The 16712-nt window shown below is 42.5% G+C and overlaps 1 protein-coding gene and 1 long non-coding RNA gene across 9 annotated transcripts in view; both read right to left on the reverse strand.

Annotated features, from left to right (window-relative positions):
- Positions 1-16712, reverse strand: part of ADAMTSL3 (ADAMTS like 3) — a 242883-nt gene that overhangs the window by 153720 nt on the left and 72451 nt on the right. For all 8 annotated transcript variants that reach the window (XR_012127161.1, XR_012127160.1, XM_073227130.1 and 5 more), the window contains one exon: positions 5946-6073. Coding sequence is in view for 6 of the 8 variants with exons in the window: in XM_073227130.1 (XP_073083231.1) it covers positions 5946-6073 (128 nt within the window). In the remaining 2 variants the exon portion in view is untranslated. The remainder of the gene's footprint in view (positions 1-5945; positions 6074-16712) is intronic.
- On the reverse strand, positions 7898-15047 carry LOC118968763 (uncharacterized). The gene is made up of 3 exons (XR_005056597.2): positions 12255-15047; positions 9657-9780; positions 7898-8491 (listed from the first exon to the last, which is right to left on the reverse strand). It is a non-coding gene; the product is annotated as an uncharacterized lncRNA (long non-coding RNA).

Here is a 16712-nt window from a genome sequence, read left to right on the forward strand (position 1 = left end):
AGTTTTTACATAAACAGACTGAAGAATACTACACACCGTCCTTAAAAAATGAGAAAAAAAATCAAGCAAATACTGTGTTAGGAATGGAAGCCTGAAACAGGGTAGCGAAATTTAGGATAGACTTGTTTTGGTATTCTTACAATTAGTTCATTATGAAATGTTTTAAGTCCACAAAAAAAAAGAAGAATGACACCAACTCGTGCACACACCAGTAAGCTTCATCATTTCTTAAAAGCTGTCTTTGGATTTATTTTTACGAACTGTATCATTACAAATGTGGAGGCCCCCTGCCAAACCTCCTCAGCCCTACCCCTCCCCACCTTCCTCCCCAGGGGCAATTAAGCAAATGATATCACGATGTGTGGAGCCTTCCACAACCTGATTTTTTTAATTTGTCTCAACACTGGTTTTGAGAATACCTATGTTGATAGATGCAACCCTAATCCATTCGTTTTTTATGGCTCTATAGTAATCCAGTTTATAAACAAACCACAGTTTATTTTTTAATTCCTTATATTTCTTATTGACCAATTTTCCTAAAAGTTTATGAAGATTTAGGTTGGTTCAGCCAAAAGCAATCTTATGCCATCACCTTAGGCATATTTGCACACATTCCTCTGGGATATATACCCAAGTGGGGCTATTCTGTTGGGAGGACTTATAGCTTCAGTGTTATTAAGCCACATCTCCTTATGATCAAATTCAAAACCTTTTTCCTTCAATATGAATTAACAAATAAACACAAATCACTAGAAATCTTAGAAAAATCTCTAACATGAAATACAGTGACAAAAATGAAAACAAAAATAAAATCGAACAGTAATTTGGAAGGATTGACACCTACACAGGAGAAGAAAACAATGTTATTTTTTTAATTCAGGGAACAAAAATATCTCAGAAAAAAATAGAGAGGGGTGGAAAATATAAAGTACTTTAGAGTTGGAAAATAAGTTTAAGTAAATTTTCCAGAAAATAGGGCAAATGGACAAAGGAAAATTGGGAGTCCAATAACTGAATAATAGGACTTTCAACAAGAGAACAGAGAAAAATGAGAAGAAGTCACTGAAGAAAAACTCAAGACTGAAAGCATTTCATTTCATAAAGAAAAAGTCCACGTGTCCAATATGATGGATGAAAATAAACCCACACCAAGACATGGTATTATGAAATTTCAGAACACTGGGGGCAGAAAGCTGCCTCTCTGCATATCCAGAAGGAAGAAAAAAGAATAGAAAATTGGAATGCCTTCAGATTTCACATTAGCACCACTTTATACTAGAAGATGGTGGGACAATGCCTTCAAGTTTAATAATTGCTGTATAATTGTATACCTGGAAAACCATCCTTTAAATTTGATGGTAAAATAAAGATATTTTCAGATATCCAGGGAGCTCCTGAAGAATGAATTCCACAAAAAAAATGAAGAGGGAATTTTAAAAAAAGGAGAGCTGATTAGGAAATGGGGATCTAACTCAGGAGAGAGGAAAATGACAAATCTAGGATGACAGCAAGATGAGTCCACGATGCCCTTGACTTCCTAGCCAGAGAGCAACCAGCTCAACTTAAGGCTATTAAGAATTCTCCAGAAAAGAAGTGTAAAAGATGGAAGAGAATAAAGGTGAGTGAAAATTAGAAACGGTTAATTTGTCTGGATTAGTGATAACAACATAGAAAAAGAAGCAAATATGGCAATTAGTAAAAAAATAATAATACTTAGGAAAAAGCTGTGTGTAGCATAGAGACTAGCCATAATAACATAAGCACTGAATAGTGGTAGCAGATGAAGGACTGAAGGAGCAGGAGAAAAAAACCATTTGTGTGCCTACTTCCTAAATGGAAGCTTAGACTGTTGACTGTTTTCAGCCAATCATTTTCTAATACGTGCATTTGATGTTGCAAACTTCCAGCGGATGGATTTAGGTACATCCTCCAAGTTTGGAGGTACTGTATTTTCATGATTCCTCTTTATTTCTGATAATGCTTCTTTCTTTAGTTTCTACTTTGACAGGAGTACAACTTCATGGCTTTTCCTTTTATCATTGTCACATGTTATAGGGTTTTTTTAATGCTTTTATTTCCAGTCTTTTGGTGTCCTTCTTTTTAAGATTTGTCTCTAACAAAAAGCACATATTTTTTTGGTTGTCTAACAACCTTTATTTTTTAAACTGGAGTACTTAGTCCATTTACATCTAATATAAAACTGATTTATTTAGGGGTTCAAATATACCACCTTACCATTTGTTTTCTATTTATCACACTTGCTCTTGTTCCGTTCCTTTTTTTTTTTCACTTTTCTTGAGTTCTTTGGAATCAAACGTTTTATCATTTTTCTGTTTCTTCCTATGATAGTTCATTAGTGATTTAGTTCTTTTTTTATGCTCTTAATGGTAACCCTAGAAATTACAACTCGCATCATTGACTCTGACAGGCAAATGTAAATTAGTTACTTACACAATTTTCTGTGCAATTCAAAACCATTAGAACACTTTATTGCCAGTTATTCCCTTACCAAATTTTATGTCATGGTTTCCCTATTTTTTTAATTCTACATATATTTAAATGCCATGAAATTTACTATTATTGCTTAAAAGAGTTCATATTCATTTATATTAATGCTCTCAATTGCCCTTTACTCTTCCTGTGTTTCCATTCTTCATATGGGATCATTTTCCTTCTATCTGAAGACCTCCCCGAAGCACTTCTTTTACAAGTCAGATAGTAAAGAATTCTTTCAGGTTTTATTTGTCTGAAAATACCTTTATTTCACCTTCACATTCAAAAGACATTTTTGCTACGTAGAGAATTAGATTGTACTTGTTATTTTTTGTCAAAATGCTAAACAGGTAATTTTATTATCTTCTAATGAGAAGTTAGCAGTCAACTTATTTGTACTCCTTTAAGGGTAATGTATCTTTTCTCCCTGGCTTCTCTTAAGATTTTATTATGATGTGTTTTTGCATATTTATTCTGTTTTAAGTTTGGGGAATTTCTTGAATTTGTGGCCTGATGTCTTTATAGTAATAATAACGGATATTTTGGAAAATTCTTGGTTCCTGCCTCTTCAGATAGTGCTTCTACTATATTCTCTTGCCCTCTTAGGACTCCAATCACACATGCTTTACACATTTTCATCTTGCTCCATGTATCCTTCATTATGTCTTCTGTGCTTTTCCCTCCATAATTTAGCCTGGATATTTCTACAAACCTAGACTCTCTTCTGCTGTTTCTAACTTCTGAGAAGGCCATCTGTTTAGTTAATAATTTTAGTTACATGTTTCAATTCTTAAATTTCCATTTCATTCTATCTTACGGATTCCAATTCTCTAGTGAAATCCTGCATTTTATCATCTATGCTTGTAAACATATATATACTACAGGATTTTTGTTTTGTTCTTTTGTTCTTTTTTAACACTCAGATCTAATAATTCCAGTTTCTATTGTCTGTTTCTATTGTCTGTTTTTTCTCTTGATCCTGTCTCATGGTAAGACTACTAATAATGTTTTATTGAATTATGGGCATGATCTATGAAAATATGGATATTCTCTATTGGAGGTAATCTTTCTTAAGGGTGTTTTTTGTTTTTTTGTTTATTTGTTTTTAAGCTTCTTGGACTTCTTTTACAAGTCAGATAGTAAAGAATTCTTTCAGGTTTTATTTGTCTGAAAATACCTTTATTTCACATATGAATATTTTACTCATAGTTGGAATAGCAACAGCTTTTATTACTCAAATCAGGGTTGAGCCAATTCAAGATTGGGTTTCAATCTTAGTAACATCTGGTCCATTTAGGACTGGTTTTCCCTGTCTCCTAGGGCCCAGTTCTTTTGTGATACCGAATAGTCCCCTGAGGTGTTTACCAGGGCTTTGGACACAGACTTTCTTGTCCTCAGACCGTAAGACTGCCAGCAGATCCGCTTGGCATCTCAGCCTCTAGCAGCTGCTTCCTGCTCAGGAACTGGTGAATGCCTGGATGAAAAATATGGCTCAAAAAAGGTCACTTTTCTGCATATTGCTTCCTTTGTGGATCTTGGAATCTCAAATTCTGGATCCATGGTTATGTTTTTCTTTTCAATTTCTGGTTCACAATTGCCCATCGTTGGCTTATTAATTCCTGTAATAGTTTTTATTGGTCCAAAGAGACAAATAAGGTCAAATGGGTAGATGTTCATAAAACTAAATGAATTCAATTTAAAGGCAGATCTTACATTTAAGAGTATGTCTTACATTTAGATATTAAAATGAAAATATTCTGATTGTAATTCTTTTTTTGAGACGTCTGTGATGGCAGACCATGGTTGAGTTTTGTTTCCATTTTTGTCTATATTTGATTAAATAAATTGACAACCCACACCAGTTCCAAATACATTTTCTTTTAGATTTTACTTGTATTTGAAATTCAAAAGTATGAGAATTGGATTCTTTACCTCAGTCTATAAATCTACCTTCTTCTTCAACATTGGCCCATTCTGCTTTCTCCCTTGTCTATTGTTCACAGGCCGTACAAGCCATTTTTCCCTTCTTCCTCGAGCACTTTTACGTATGCTCTTCCCACTCTCTGAATTTGTTCCCTGGAAACATCCCCCTTCACATACTTTGCCTTCTCTCAGCAGTCAGGTCTCAACACAGATCCTCAGCACAGAGGACTTCCCTGGATAGGAAGCATCTTTCCCCTGGACACAATTTTTAATTATATATAATTTAATTAAATACTTGTTGACTGTTTGTCACCCTAGACAATAAGAACCATGAGGGCAGACTCGGTGTTAGTTTAATTCACAACCATTAAACTTCTTACATGCATCAGGTATAAAAAGGGTGGAGCTGGAGACCTAGATAGTAGAAGGATTTTTGAAGATTTCTTTGAGAAATCTGTGCTATAAATTCCACCTCTCACTCTGCCCCACCAGTAAAAAAAAAAGGGATAAGGGATTCAATCTGCTAACCCCAAACCAAGAAGAAATCTTAGGGATACCACATGAAGAGTTCGGCATGTGCCTCCTGAAACCTTGAAGGGCAGGGAGGTCTTGGGAACCTACCAGCAGAGCAGATGAGCAGACACAAACAAGGCAAAGCCTGGAGAATGCCTGGCTGTCGCAGAACTGAAGGAAGAGCGGAATTATCAAGAGAGAGGATTGTGAATAGCACAGTTCAAGGGGATTGCTGGGAAGAGATCCCTGTGGATTGGGGAAGCAGAGGAGAGAGTGTCTCAGAAAAATCCATCGAAGAGCTCACAAGAGAAGGAGCCAGCTTGAAGCACCTGCTGCACCAGACAGCGTGGGTACCGCACGTCAAAGTCAGGGCGGAATTCTCCTGCTTTTCCTCACCTCTTGCCCAGACTTGCTTTTCTGAAAAAGCACAGAAAAGACTGAAGAAGCTGAGCAACTTCCCTTCCTTATTCCAAGCCTTTTCATCATCCGCCAGTCCCAGTCAGGAAATGGAAGACACACATACTGAGATAAATCACGTGGCACAATTACATTCCAGGTGAAATCAAAGTAATGTCTAAAACTAATAGGATAATCAATAAATATGGAAGCACTTAGGCTATATGAGAATAGGTTGAAAGTGGTCATTCATGGTCTTTAATATATTCCTCTAATTCTTTTTAACAAAGTACATACTATTAAAATTAAAAAAAACATGAATAAATGCTCCTTTCCCACCCAAATTATTCACTGCAAATTATTATTGCACATTATTCAGACCCCACAGGTTTGGAGGCCACAGACACTCCCAACAACACCCCAAATCTGAAGATGGCTGCCACGATCTTGGAGATTTCTGTTGTCCAAACCCACCCTATCAGCTCCCGTCAACCTGGGGCTCTGTGACTAACATTTAGATGTTTCCCCACCATTGTAGGGCCTTGGGGTTGTCTCCCCAGCCCCACCCGTCCGAAGGCACAGACATCCCACGGAGAGGAGAGTGGGGGGTCCTCACCTACCTGCCGGCCAGGCACCTCCGCAGCGAGTAGGACGCCCCACCACCGCACGTGCGGGAGCAGTCACTCCAGTCCCCCCAGGCGTCCCAGTTGCTGTCTTTGTCCTCATCTGAAAGAGTGTTTCTTGAGGTCTAGAGTGTGAAAAAACACAATAAATTACAGACAAATAAGCTAGAAATACCCCAAAGCTTCCCTAGTTTTTCCAGTCTTATTCTAAGCCGTTCAGAGACCAAAGTTGGCTAAAAATGCTTTGAGCTACATAGTTAAAAAAATACGAGAAAGTTTTTCATGGATATCTTTCCACCTTACAAAGGTTTTGTCCAGATGGCATCTCAGCTCACGTTCAAATCTGAAATTTTACCATTCTGAAATTTAAGTAAATTGGCTAAATCTAGTTCTTATTTATTATGCTTGATAACTGACACATCAAGGCCGTAGCTTGTACCTGAGAAGCTCTCACCACTGACATTCTGACTTGCCTGTGTGTCAGACTGACTGATGCAAACACTAAAGAAACGTTTTTGCCTGGATTTGTGGAACCTCCTGGGACAGGATCCGTCCCAAGAAAACCAAGTAAATAAAGACTGAGGGCTCCCAAAATAGAGAAGAGTCCATTATGAATACAGTGCGGTTAATTTGTCCTCTGGACTTGCCGCCATTGACTTATGTCAGGATGTTCTAGAGAAAAGTAAAGAGAGTTACAAGTTTAAAATACAGAGAGAGATGGAGATGAAAAGAAATGACGTCTATTACTTAAAGTCACAAAGCTTTACTGAGGGGCCTAAAGTGGACTTGAATAAATGCAGAGACAGACCACATCCTAAATGAGTACGCTCATACCATAAAACATTAATTCTCTCCAAATTAATCTAAAAATTTATAACAACTCCAGTCAAAATCCCATAGGGGATTTTTTGGAACCTAACAAAATGATTATAAAGTTCATCTGGTGGACTAAGTGTCTACAAGGGCCAAGAAGAGAAGGGAAATTAGAGGGAAATTGCCTTGATTAAAAGAATATAGAATTGGCACAGCAATAACCAGATTTACTAAATTTTTTAAAAGTCTAGTCTAGAAACAGATTCAGTATAAGGATGTAATGTGGGATCACCAGGCAATGTGATGAATGGTTAAAAAAAAATCATAGGTTAACTTCTTCGCAAAATGAGTCCCAGATATATTTGAAATACTAAAAATGGTGATACCATAAATATGAGAAAAATTACAGATTAATAATCATATAGACTTGATATTGTAAAGACTGTTCAATATATGTTAATTTTAAAAAGTTATCAAGACTGATGGATTTACTTATGTTGAAATGAAAACACACATTTTCAATCTCTTCACCTCTAAAGACGTAGGTGTATGAACATACACACAAAAATGCAGTACTAAAAATACAAGTAGATGGACTGTAAGAAAACACACCAATTTGCCTCCAAGAATGGAGGACGCAGGACAAGGAGTGGGTGTTGCTGGGGACAGACCCAAATGGATGACATTCTCATCCCCCCTGCACCCTAGTAAAAGGTCGGATGCCAATATGATGACCTGTTAAATCCGATGAAGGCAGATGTGCTATAATGGATGTCAGCTTTAACTGAGATTTCCTGGGCTTTGAACTTTTTTTTAATTTTGGGGATAAAAGGCAATCATTAGAGAACAATATAAGCCTATATCATTTTTTAATTAATTTTATTTTGGTATCATTAATCTACAATTACATGAAGGACATTATGTTTACTACGTTCCCCCCTTCACCAAGTCCCCCCCACATACCCCTTCATAGTCACTGTCCATCTGTGTAGTAAGATGCTGTAGAATCACTACTTGTCTTCTCTGTGTGGCACAGCCCTCCCCGTGCCCCCCACACTATACATGCTAATCGTAATGCCCCCCTTCTTTTTCCCTGCCCTTCTCCCTCCCTTCCCACCCATCCTCCCCAGTCCCTTTCCCTTTGGTAACTGTTAGTCCATTCTTGGGTTCTGTGATTCTGCTGCTGTTTTGTTCCTTCAGTTTTTCTTTGTTGTTATACTCCACATATGAGTGAAATCATTTGGTACTTGTCTTTCTCTGCCTGGCTTATTTCACTGAGCATAATACCCTCCAGCTCCATCCATGTTGTCACAAATGGCAGGATTTCTCTTTTAATGGCTGAATAATACTCCATTGTGTATATGCACCACATCTTCTTTATCCATTCATCTACTGATGGACATTTAGGTTGCTTCCATATCTTGTAAGCCTATATCATTTTTAATACAGATAACAATATACATGCATGGAAAAAGAGTGAGTGGTGAATTAAAATGTTGCTGTGGGGGAAGGGGTGGGGGTGAATCAGGGGGATGAAATAAGGGGATAAAGGGGCACAAAATCCCAATTACAACATAAGATTGGTCATTGGAGATGAAAGCACAGGATAGAGGATATAGTCAGTAATGTTGTAACATCTTTGTATATGGACAGATGGTAACTACACTTGTTGGAGTGAACATCTAATAATGTGGATATCCGTTGCATCAGATAGCAGATGTGCTGTACACCTGAAACCAATATAATATTGTACATCAACTATATTTCAATTAAAAAGCAAATTGTTACCAATACCTACTTCTGTGGGGTGGGGGGGGGAACTCCAGGTGATTGTAACTTCTGTTTTTTTCTTGTTTCTCTGCAGCTCATAACGCTTTATTTTTTTTAAGCAAACACTTCACTACCTAAAAACAAGCTAGCAAATGAACAAAAACCACAACATGTATGTTGACATACAGAAAAGTTGGTGTCAGAATTTAACAGCTAAGTTCTAAATTGGAGAACGGAACGTTTATGAATGTTAAATACAAAAAACTGCCTCCCAACACTGAAGTAGATATTGCACAGGTTTCCTTAAGCCCTTAGGCCAAGTTCCTTCAACCAAAAAAAATAAATGAAGACAGGGATCTGCAGAAAGAGCCTTCAAAAGTGAAACGAAGAAGTAATAGCTAGGCACAAGGAGACGAATTTCCAATAATTTTCACCCAGGTCTCACCGGCCAGTGGGTCTCATGGCTTCTTGCCACCTTTTATAACAGAATAAGCAGCCTTACTAGACACAATATATCAGTCACAGTCATGTGAAAGGACAGGATAAATACCTGGCAACTGATCAAATCTGTCATCGGGAGTAAGGGCTAATTAAACCCACACTATTTACTGTTCTAATTAGACCACTGTTCAGTTCAATTTTCTACACTGACTGTCACCAAACAGAACTGCCTCCTGTCTCTAACATAATATAAAGTTTTAATTCATAAAAAATACAATAAGCAGTTTAATACATGCATCTGGACTTTTAGGTTGCTTCAGTCCAAATCATTTACGTAAACGTTTAAAATACACACAGCTGAAACTGATTTTTCACGTTGTCACCTGATATACTGATAGGTTGAATGTGAAAAGCTGAAAAACATCATCATATGTATTTTAAAATGAAAGTTGAGATTTCTTGGCAATATTGTTTTAATTTGTTTTTATTCCCACCATCCCATCTGTTCAGTTTAAAGTTAGAGTCAGATTTCTTTCCATAACTTGTCCACCTTTACGTACAAAAAATAAAAAAGAATCCTGATTCTAAAATAACTAAAATAGGCATGTTATAAATGCGGGCATTTGGTTTCTCTGGCGGGATCAGTACGGTATTTTCCCTTTAAGAAAACAAAGAAAATGACACCTCAAGAGGGATCCTCAACTTTCTCTCCTCTCCTTGGCCGCAAGGATGATTGCATTCTGCTTTGAAACCCCATAGCCATGTCTTCTGGCCCATCCACCTGCCCCTCTCCTGGGCTCTTCTTTATCTGAAAGTAACAATCATATCATGGAATCCTACCCAGTTCTCGTCTCTCCCCCTTGACACCATCAGCATGATGACAGCACAGACACTGGGGGCCGGGGGGAATTAGAGCAGAGTAAGCACCCCCAGGGTCGTTTCTGAACATTCACGCCTCTGTGTTCTCAGAGTGACAGCGGGCCTGTTCCCTGGGAGCCACCTTCCAGAGCTGGGAAGCGAGTCTCCATCCTCTGCCCCAGAAGCACCCTTTTCAAGCTTCCTCAACGCATTTGAGGCCTTCGACCATCCCGGCTCTTTCACAAACTTCTTCTCTCCCTGCACACACTTAAGTTTTGCACATTTTTTATCTTAAAATGCATTGTCCAGAATACAACGCTGTATCTGGGAACAGCACAGTCTGTACATTGCCCCTGTGATCCAGGTTTCCTCTGATAAAATCTACGTTTCCTCCTCCCCTCCCTCCCCCGCCCCCCTCCTCCTCTCCTCGCCTTCCCTCCTTCCTTCCCCTGCCAGACCCACCCACTGCTGGATGGAGGCAGTAAAGCTGTGCAACCCTGGACACATTTCTTAACCCTTCTACAGCTCGCCTATAAGAGGGAGATGCTAATCTTTACCCCCAACAAGACTGAAATGAGACCACACGTATATACGGAATCACACAGCGTCTCCACAAACAGTGAACGGGTCCCCCAAGAAGCGTAGGCTATTATTCTTCAGAACAACGTCCTTTTCGAAACAACAACAGTGGAGCCAGCTCTTTCCCAGTTTTACTTTTGCAAGACTTCAACGTTCCTCACTACTGCATTTCCTCCCGTTGGTTTTGGACCAGGACCCCAGACGGCGGAGATCTGCGTGAGCCCTGATCCGCCACCCCGTCCAGGAGCCACTTCCTCGGCTTTGCGGCGTCGGCGCTCCGCCCAGTCCTGGATAAAATGCTGGACCAGATCCCCAATCCTACAGAATTCCGTGAATGCCATTTCTGCTTTTTAAAATAGTAAGCGGACCACACTGCTCAGTAAGCAGCCAACTAATCCGACGTGGAATCTGCGAACAGGGTTTAATGTTAGGATGAAATGAGAAATCACACCGATCAGCGCCATCAAATGCGGGGAGGCGGGAAGAAGCCGGCCGTTAGGAGGACCTGGACTGGGCGCCCTGGGATCCTCATTCCGGGCAGTGGGCGGCGAGGAGAGAAGCAGTCACAGCCTCATTCTGCCAGCCCCCCTTCCCCCCACCCCACCCCCCACCCACTACCCCCGGGCTCCGAGGTCTGGTGACAGCAAAATAGGGCCAATGAGCATCCGCTCGGAGCTGGCCTGCAGGGAGCCTGCGGCGCCCTCCCCGTCTGTGGGTTGGGCGCCACTGTGCCCAGCTCCCTCTTTTCAAACAGCCCCGTAGGCCGCCGTCAGCAATTATTTAAAGTTCGTGTCATTAGTACTTTAAAAGGTGAGCCGTTATCTGGATCCCATCTGCACGTTTCTCCCTCCGAGCCTGGCTCAGCCCAAGCACGTGGCTCCGAGCGCCTGCGGGGGGCCGGACCCTGCAGCGCGGGGCAGGAAGGGCTCCGGGACGAGGCCCTGCGCAGAGGGGCTGCTGGTCGTGCACAGGGGCGCCCTGCCTCCCGGAACTGGCCCTCCTGGAGAAAAGGCTCTCTCCAGCCTCCCAGCGAGCCCTTGTGGTGGACACGGCCATCCCCGCCTGACAGGCGCGGCCCCAGGACCAGGGGTCCCAGGTGCGGGAGTCCGCAGCACCCCTCTGCCCCACGCAGAGAAGCCTGCGCCTCCCGCTCTGATGCGCCGCTGGGCCTCCCAAGCAGGAGGCCGCCGGCCGCCCCCGAGAGCGTTCCGCCTCCGGCAGGGGAGCCTCAGCTGCCGGGCAGCGCTGCTCCACATTCTTTCCGGGTCTCAGTGAAGGCTCTGACTTTATTTTCTCTCATCTTGCCAGCAGAGCTACACCTGTTTTCTGATATAACTCATTTAATCTAGGTTATTTCATGAGGAAGATGACACCTCAAGAGGGGCCCTCAACTTTCTCTCCTCTCCTTGGCCACAAGGATGAATGCATTCTGCTTTGAAACCCCACAGCCATTTCCTCCAGCCCATCCACCTGCCCCTCTCCTGGGCTCCTCTTTATCTGAAAGTAGCAATCATATCACTGAATCCTACCCAGTTCTCGTCTCTCCCCCCTTGACACCATCAGCCTGATGGCAACACAGACACTGGGGGCCTGGGAGGGATTAGAGCAGAGTAAGCACCCCCCAGGGTCACTGTGCGGCGCTGCACAACAGCCAGCGCTCACAGGTGCCCAGGCCAGGGGAATGGCTGTCACCCAAGCATGCAGCAAGGATTCGCCAAGTCCGAGGCTCTGTGCTGGGGTGGACGAGCACAGGCCAGGCCCTCGAGACAGGGAGCCCCAGGTGGGGGGGCAGAACGCGCCCTGGGTCACTGGGCGCAGAGACACGAGAGGGTGAGCAGGGTCTACCTCGGGACAGCCAGACACACGCCTTCCCGGAGTCACGCCAGGGCCGCACGGAGGATGGGCAGCACTCACGTAACCCCGTCCACGCTGCTCATGAGACTGCCAGTGATCCCTGCGTCCGGCTCATCCCTGCGATCTAACGGCGAGGGAACTAACACAGTCCTCGTTCCTTCTTTCAGCTCATCTATAGTTCCCAGTTTTATACCATGAACATGTACAGTTTGTGCAATAAAACACCCAAAGTTCTTTCTTTTTTCCCCAGGGGAAATAAAACTCCAGGGAAGCAGAATGTACTTTGTGTTGTTTGGTTAAAACTATCAGGCTTAAAGATCTCTTAGGAAATCATATTTTCCAAGTTCAAGCTAGGGAATATTTTGGATGAAAGGTTCAAAAGAGATATTGCTCTCTCATTATATAATGGAACTGGTAAAAGCCAAGAATGCAGTAGGAATCACTGTGTTCACAATCTCATAAAGACTTGAGGACTTCTGGCCTTTCTTGAATCCCCACGTATAAATCAAACCATAAAATGTTTTCCTGACAACTTTTGTGACTCACAATGAATAGTATAGTTCTACTAGTCTTGCAAATACGTTAGTAATTAAACACAGATTTCACATAGAAGGTCACTTATTGGAAATGCTATATTAACAGCTCCCTATTAAAAACAATGCAAAATAAAATAAGTTCCACTGGGATATTACTTCCCAGACATCAAATAAAAGTTCATTCCAGTGTTACCACAGAGGTTATTTAAGGAGATCACAAACAACCCAGATTTTGTTAACAGTCAATACATTCTTCAAGGTTAATACTACCTTAAGGTTTAAACCACAAAAAATTTTCAAATATATGAACTGGGTAAATGACATAAAAATGTCACTCAAGCAGTCACACAGACTCAACAATCCAGTTCAGCCAGAATACATTAAATACCAACATATGAAGGCTGGGCACAGGCGCTGTGGGAAGGCTGTGCCCTGCTATCACACCTCTCCCCTTTACTGACAAGTATACACAGCAGGTGCCCCTTATCCAAGGGCTACGTTCCCCACCAGCCAGGAGATGATTCAAAATTTTAAAAAGCAGGATTATAGTGGATAGGCAGACATGAGCAGAGAGGGGTTTAGGGACTTTGGCTGTGTTTACATTCAGTTAGATGCTTGTTTATAGTCTAAACATCCAATGTAAACTGTTCTCATGGATGTGGGGAGGGAGGGTATGAATACCAGACCTGCCAAAACTGGCTGGTTCCAACATGGAGGACATTGCAGGCTCATTAGCATACCAAAACCCCACCTGCCGGCAGCAGGACAGTCCTGGGAAGACCACTAAGGACAAAAAGAGGGCATCACCCCATTTCCCAGAAATCCCCTTCCCATTCAGAGAAAACCCCACCTGACCCAATGAATATCTCACCCTTCCTTAAACTCCAACCATAAGACCACCCGACCCAGCCCCTCCGGGGCTGCTCACCTGGGGGCACACCCCCACCCACTCCTGAGCGTGTACTTGGCTTTGGTAAACTACTCGACTTGTACCTGTTCAACCTCCTCGTGAGTTCTTTCTCCATGAGAGTCAAGAACCCTCGTGCAGGCTGAGGCCTCACCTAGCGTGCAGGGCGATCTCCCGGATGGCACTGCCCAGCAGCACTTGACGACCAGGAAGGGCCTCCTAGCATGGTTCTTGCTAACGGTCTGGGTAAGGAGGAATTCTGTGCTGCTCTTAGTGAGGCATTCCTTGTCTTATTCTCGTGGATCCTTGATCTTGGTGCGCTTGGGTTGACCATTTAAAAGCCACTAAGGGCAGTCACCACCTGCAATTAGTCTCCCATGTGAGGGTAAGTTGGTCACAGAACAGGTTAGACAGGCTCTAGGGCACCGCCAACCTCAAGACAATGTCCATGCGTCGAGGTTCACCGTGATGCAGAACAACCTGCCCCACCTCGGGGCACAGTGCCCCCTTAGATTGTGGTCTCAGCGTCCACGCACGGTGTTCCTGGCACCTCCTCCAGGACTCAGGCGTCCCCCCAGCTCCCTGTCTCCCCCCGCCTGGGTTGGAGTAGGCAGTGAGGAAGATGTGACCAGCAGGAGGGGAGGGGGAAGCTGAAGCCGGCCGCCTTTCTCGGTGGGTTTATACCCTCTCTTTGCCTAAAACAAGGAGTAAGACAGAGCCAGGAAATCCCCAAGACTGATGCCTGCACACAGACGTGTCCGAGAATGACCTTGGCCCATTTACATGAGCATCAGCATTCCACCTCCCCCTGGGGGTTTTTCTGTCTGCATATGAGCTAGAGCCTGCACAGAGCCTCAGCAGTCACAAGATCTGAACCTGCTAACCCACCCCTCACATTTTCCTGTAAAACCAAGAATTCAGATAAACAGAGCTGGTCCTGACCTTTCGGGCCACCCGCTCTCTCTCCGAGAGTGTACTTTCTCTTTGCTAAATAACACTGCCTTCTGGCCTTCTCAGCTTGCTGTATATCCCTCGTCTGTCTGCCCCAGAGGAGGGGTGAGGAAGATTCCCCCTGGTAACAGGAGAAGTCATGTAAAAGAAATGGCAGTGAGTATTTAATGGTGGTATTAGTCCATTTAAATAATGAGCCATGAACTGTTGGTATCTACTGGATAGAGGCCAGGGATGCTGCTAACCGTCCTACAGTACCCGGGACGGCCCCACATAGGGAGCCATCCGACCCAAACTGCCCAGGGTGGCAGTGCAGAGGAGCCCATTCCCGAAGGATGCTGTCCTTGGAGCTCAGGCTTCAGAGAGTCTCAATGCAAACTGCTCTCCGTGCACTCACCGCACTTGTGCACAGTAGCACCCTGCACGTGCACAACGCCTCTCACTGTTGTGAAGCAGGTCCATGTAGATTCCTTCACATACTTTCTTGCCCTATATCAAGAACCACAAAATAGTCTTAAGAAGCTCTTAATCCCAATATACCTTGAACCGTATTTAAAGCGTTCACATTTGACAAACCACAGTGCACTTTTCTTTCCAAGGGAAAAATAAGCATAGATTTTTTGAGTTTAATGATACCAAGTTTTTTTTTAATTCTTCTTGGACTTTCCTTAGCAATTTACTTCCATCCATGCTTAGCTATTTTACATAGAAAAGCATAGGTTTTGTGCCAACAGCTCATCAAGAATATTACCCAGACCACATTTTAGGGGCACCGGCTTTAAACAAACTCCCACAAGAAATACTATTTGATAGCTGGGAAAGTAAGAAATGACAGAAGCCAGAGAGCATTGTTTTTATCTCATGGCCTCTTTCTGGGATTGGCTGGTGGTGTGCATGCTCCGGGCCACCCGTAGGTGGCCTGTCCCCCCAGGTGCACAGAGGAACTGGGAGATTCTGCACATCCAAGCCTGGTGGCACTAAGAGAGGGAGAGCTGACAGCAATGTTCTTATTCCGTGACTGAAAATGGCAAGAGAGCCTCCCTCGTTAGGCAAGAATGGCCTTGCGTGGGTCACAGCTAAATGGCTGAAGTTCAGGTCCATTGAGTTTTCCAGGGAGTCAGCCAGGGTTTACGCAGGTCTAGCAACGTTAAAATTCACTTACCCATTCAACGACATTCACCAAGCCCCACTTAAGTCACTGTCCTCAAGAAGATTAATAAAGTTAGGAGGTAAAGGAAACCACGTGACAGCAAGGAGGCATGAAGCACTCAGAGAACAAAGCCTGGAAAGTCAGGGGTGGGTCCCAGAAAGGCGTCACTTGAGCAGAATCTGCATATCTGACTAGGAGTTTAAGAAATCTAACCAGTGAACAGAGGACAAATAGTCTAAGTTGTGGGGAAGGGAGGAAATATTTGTATAAATTCCAGGGGGCTATATATGGAGTTATGAATACGGCTAATTTCTAAAGATCTGAATCCTGTCAGTCAGACGTTTACCCACCTCCACAATATGACCTTAAACTTATATTCACCACATTCAGTCACTTGCTAGCATACACATGGCTGGTGACTATCATATGAGACAGTGCAAATATGGAAAATGTCTGTAACTGCAGAAAGTTCTTTAGACATCAGTAGTAATAATATGGTCACAAAGCTGAAAGCAAAGACAAAATTTTTCTTGGAAAAGAAAGTTTACTTGTGTGTGAATATGCCCACCCCCCACATGCATATGGATGGCTAATACAATCTTATATTAAACCAATCATTCATTTGATTTAATCATGTATTTGATTAAGTTTAATATAACCAGCAGATATTTTTAGCAACAGTATGTACACTTTCAAAATTGAGTAAATTCAAGAAAAACATGGTCTGTGTAGCAAAGTAGGAATAAAGCAATATGCCAAAAATTTAGCTGTACTCAAAGATATGAACATGATAAAGGAATAAACCAAAAATAACAAATGAGAGTCAGTATAAACAAAACAGCATTTTCTTTCCCACATTTTTATTTCTTTATATTCTGTCATTGACTCCATTTTCTACAATGTCA

Source organism: Manis javanica, chromosome 18, assembly GCF_040802235.1.
Source record: "Manis javanica isolate MJ-LG chromosome 18, MJ_LKY, whole genome shotgun sequence".
Classification (NCBI taxonomy): Eukaryota; Metazoa; Chordata; class Mammalia; order Pholidota; family Manidae; genus Manis; species Manis javanica.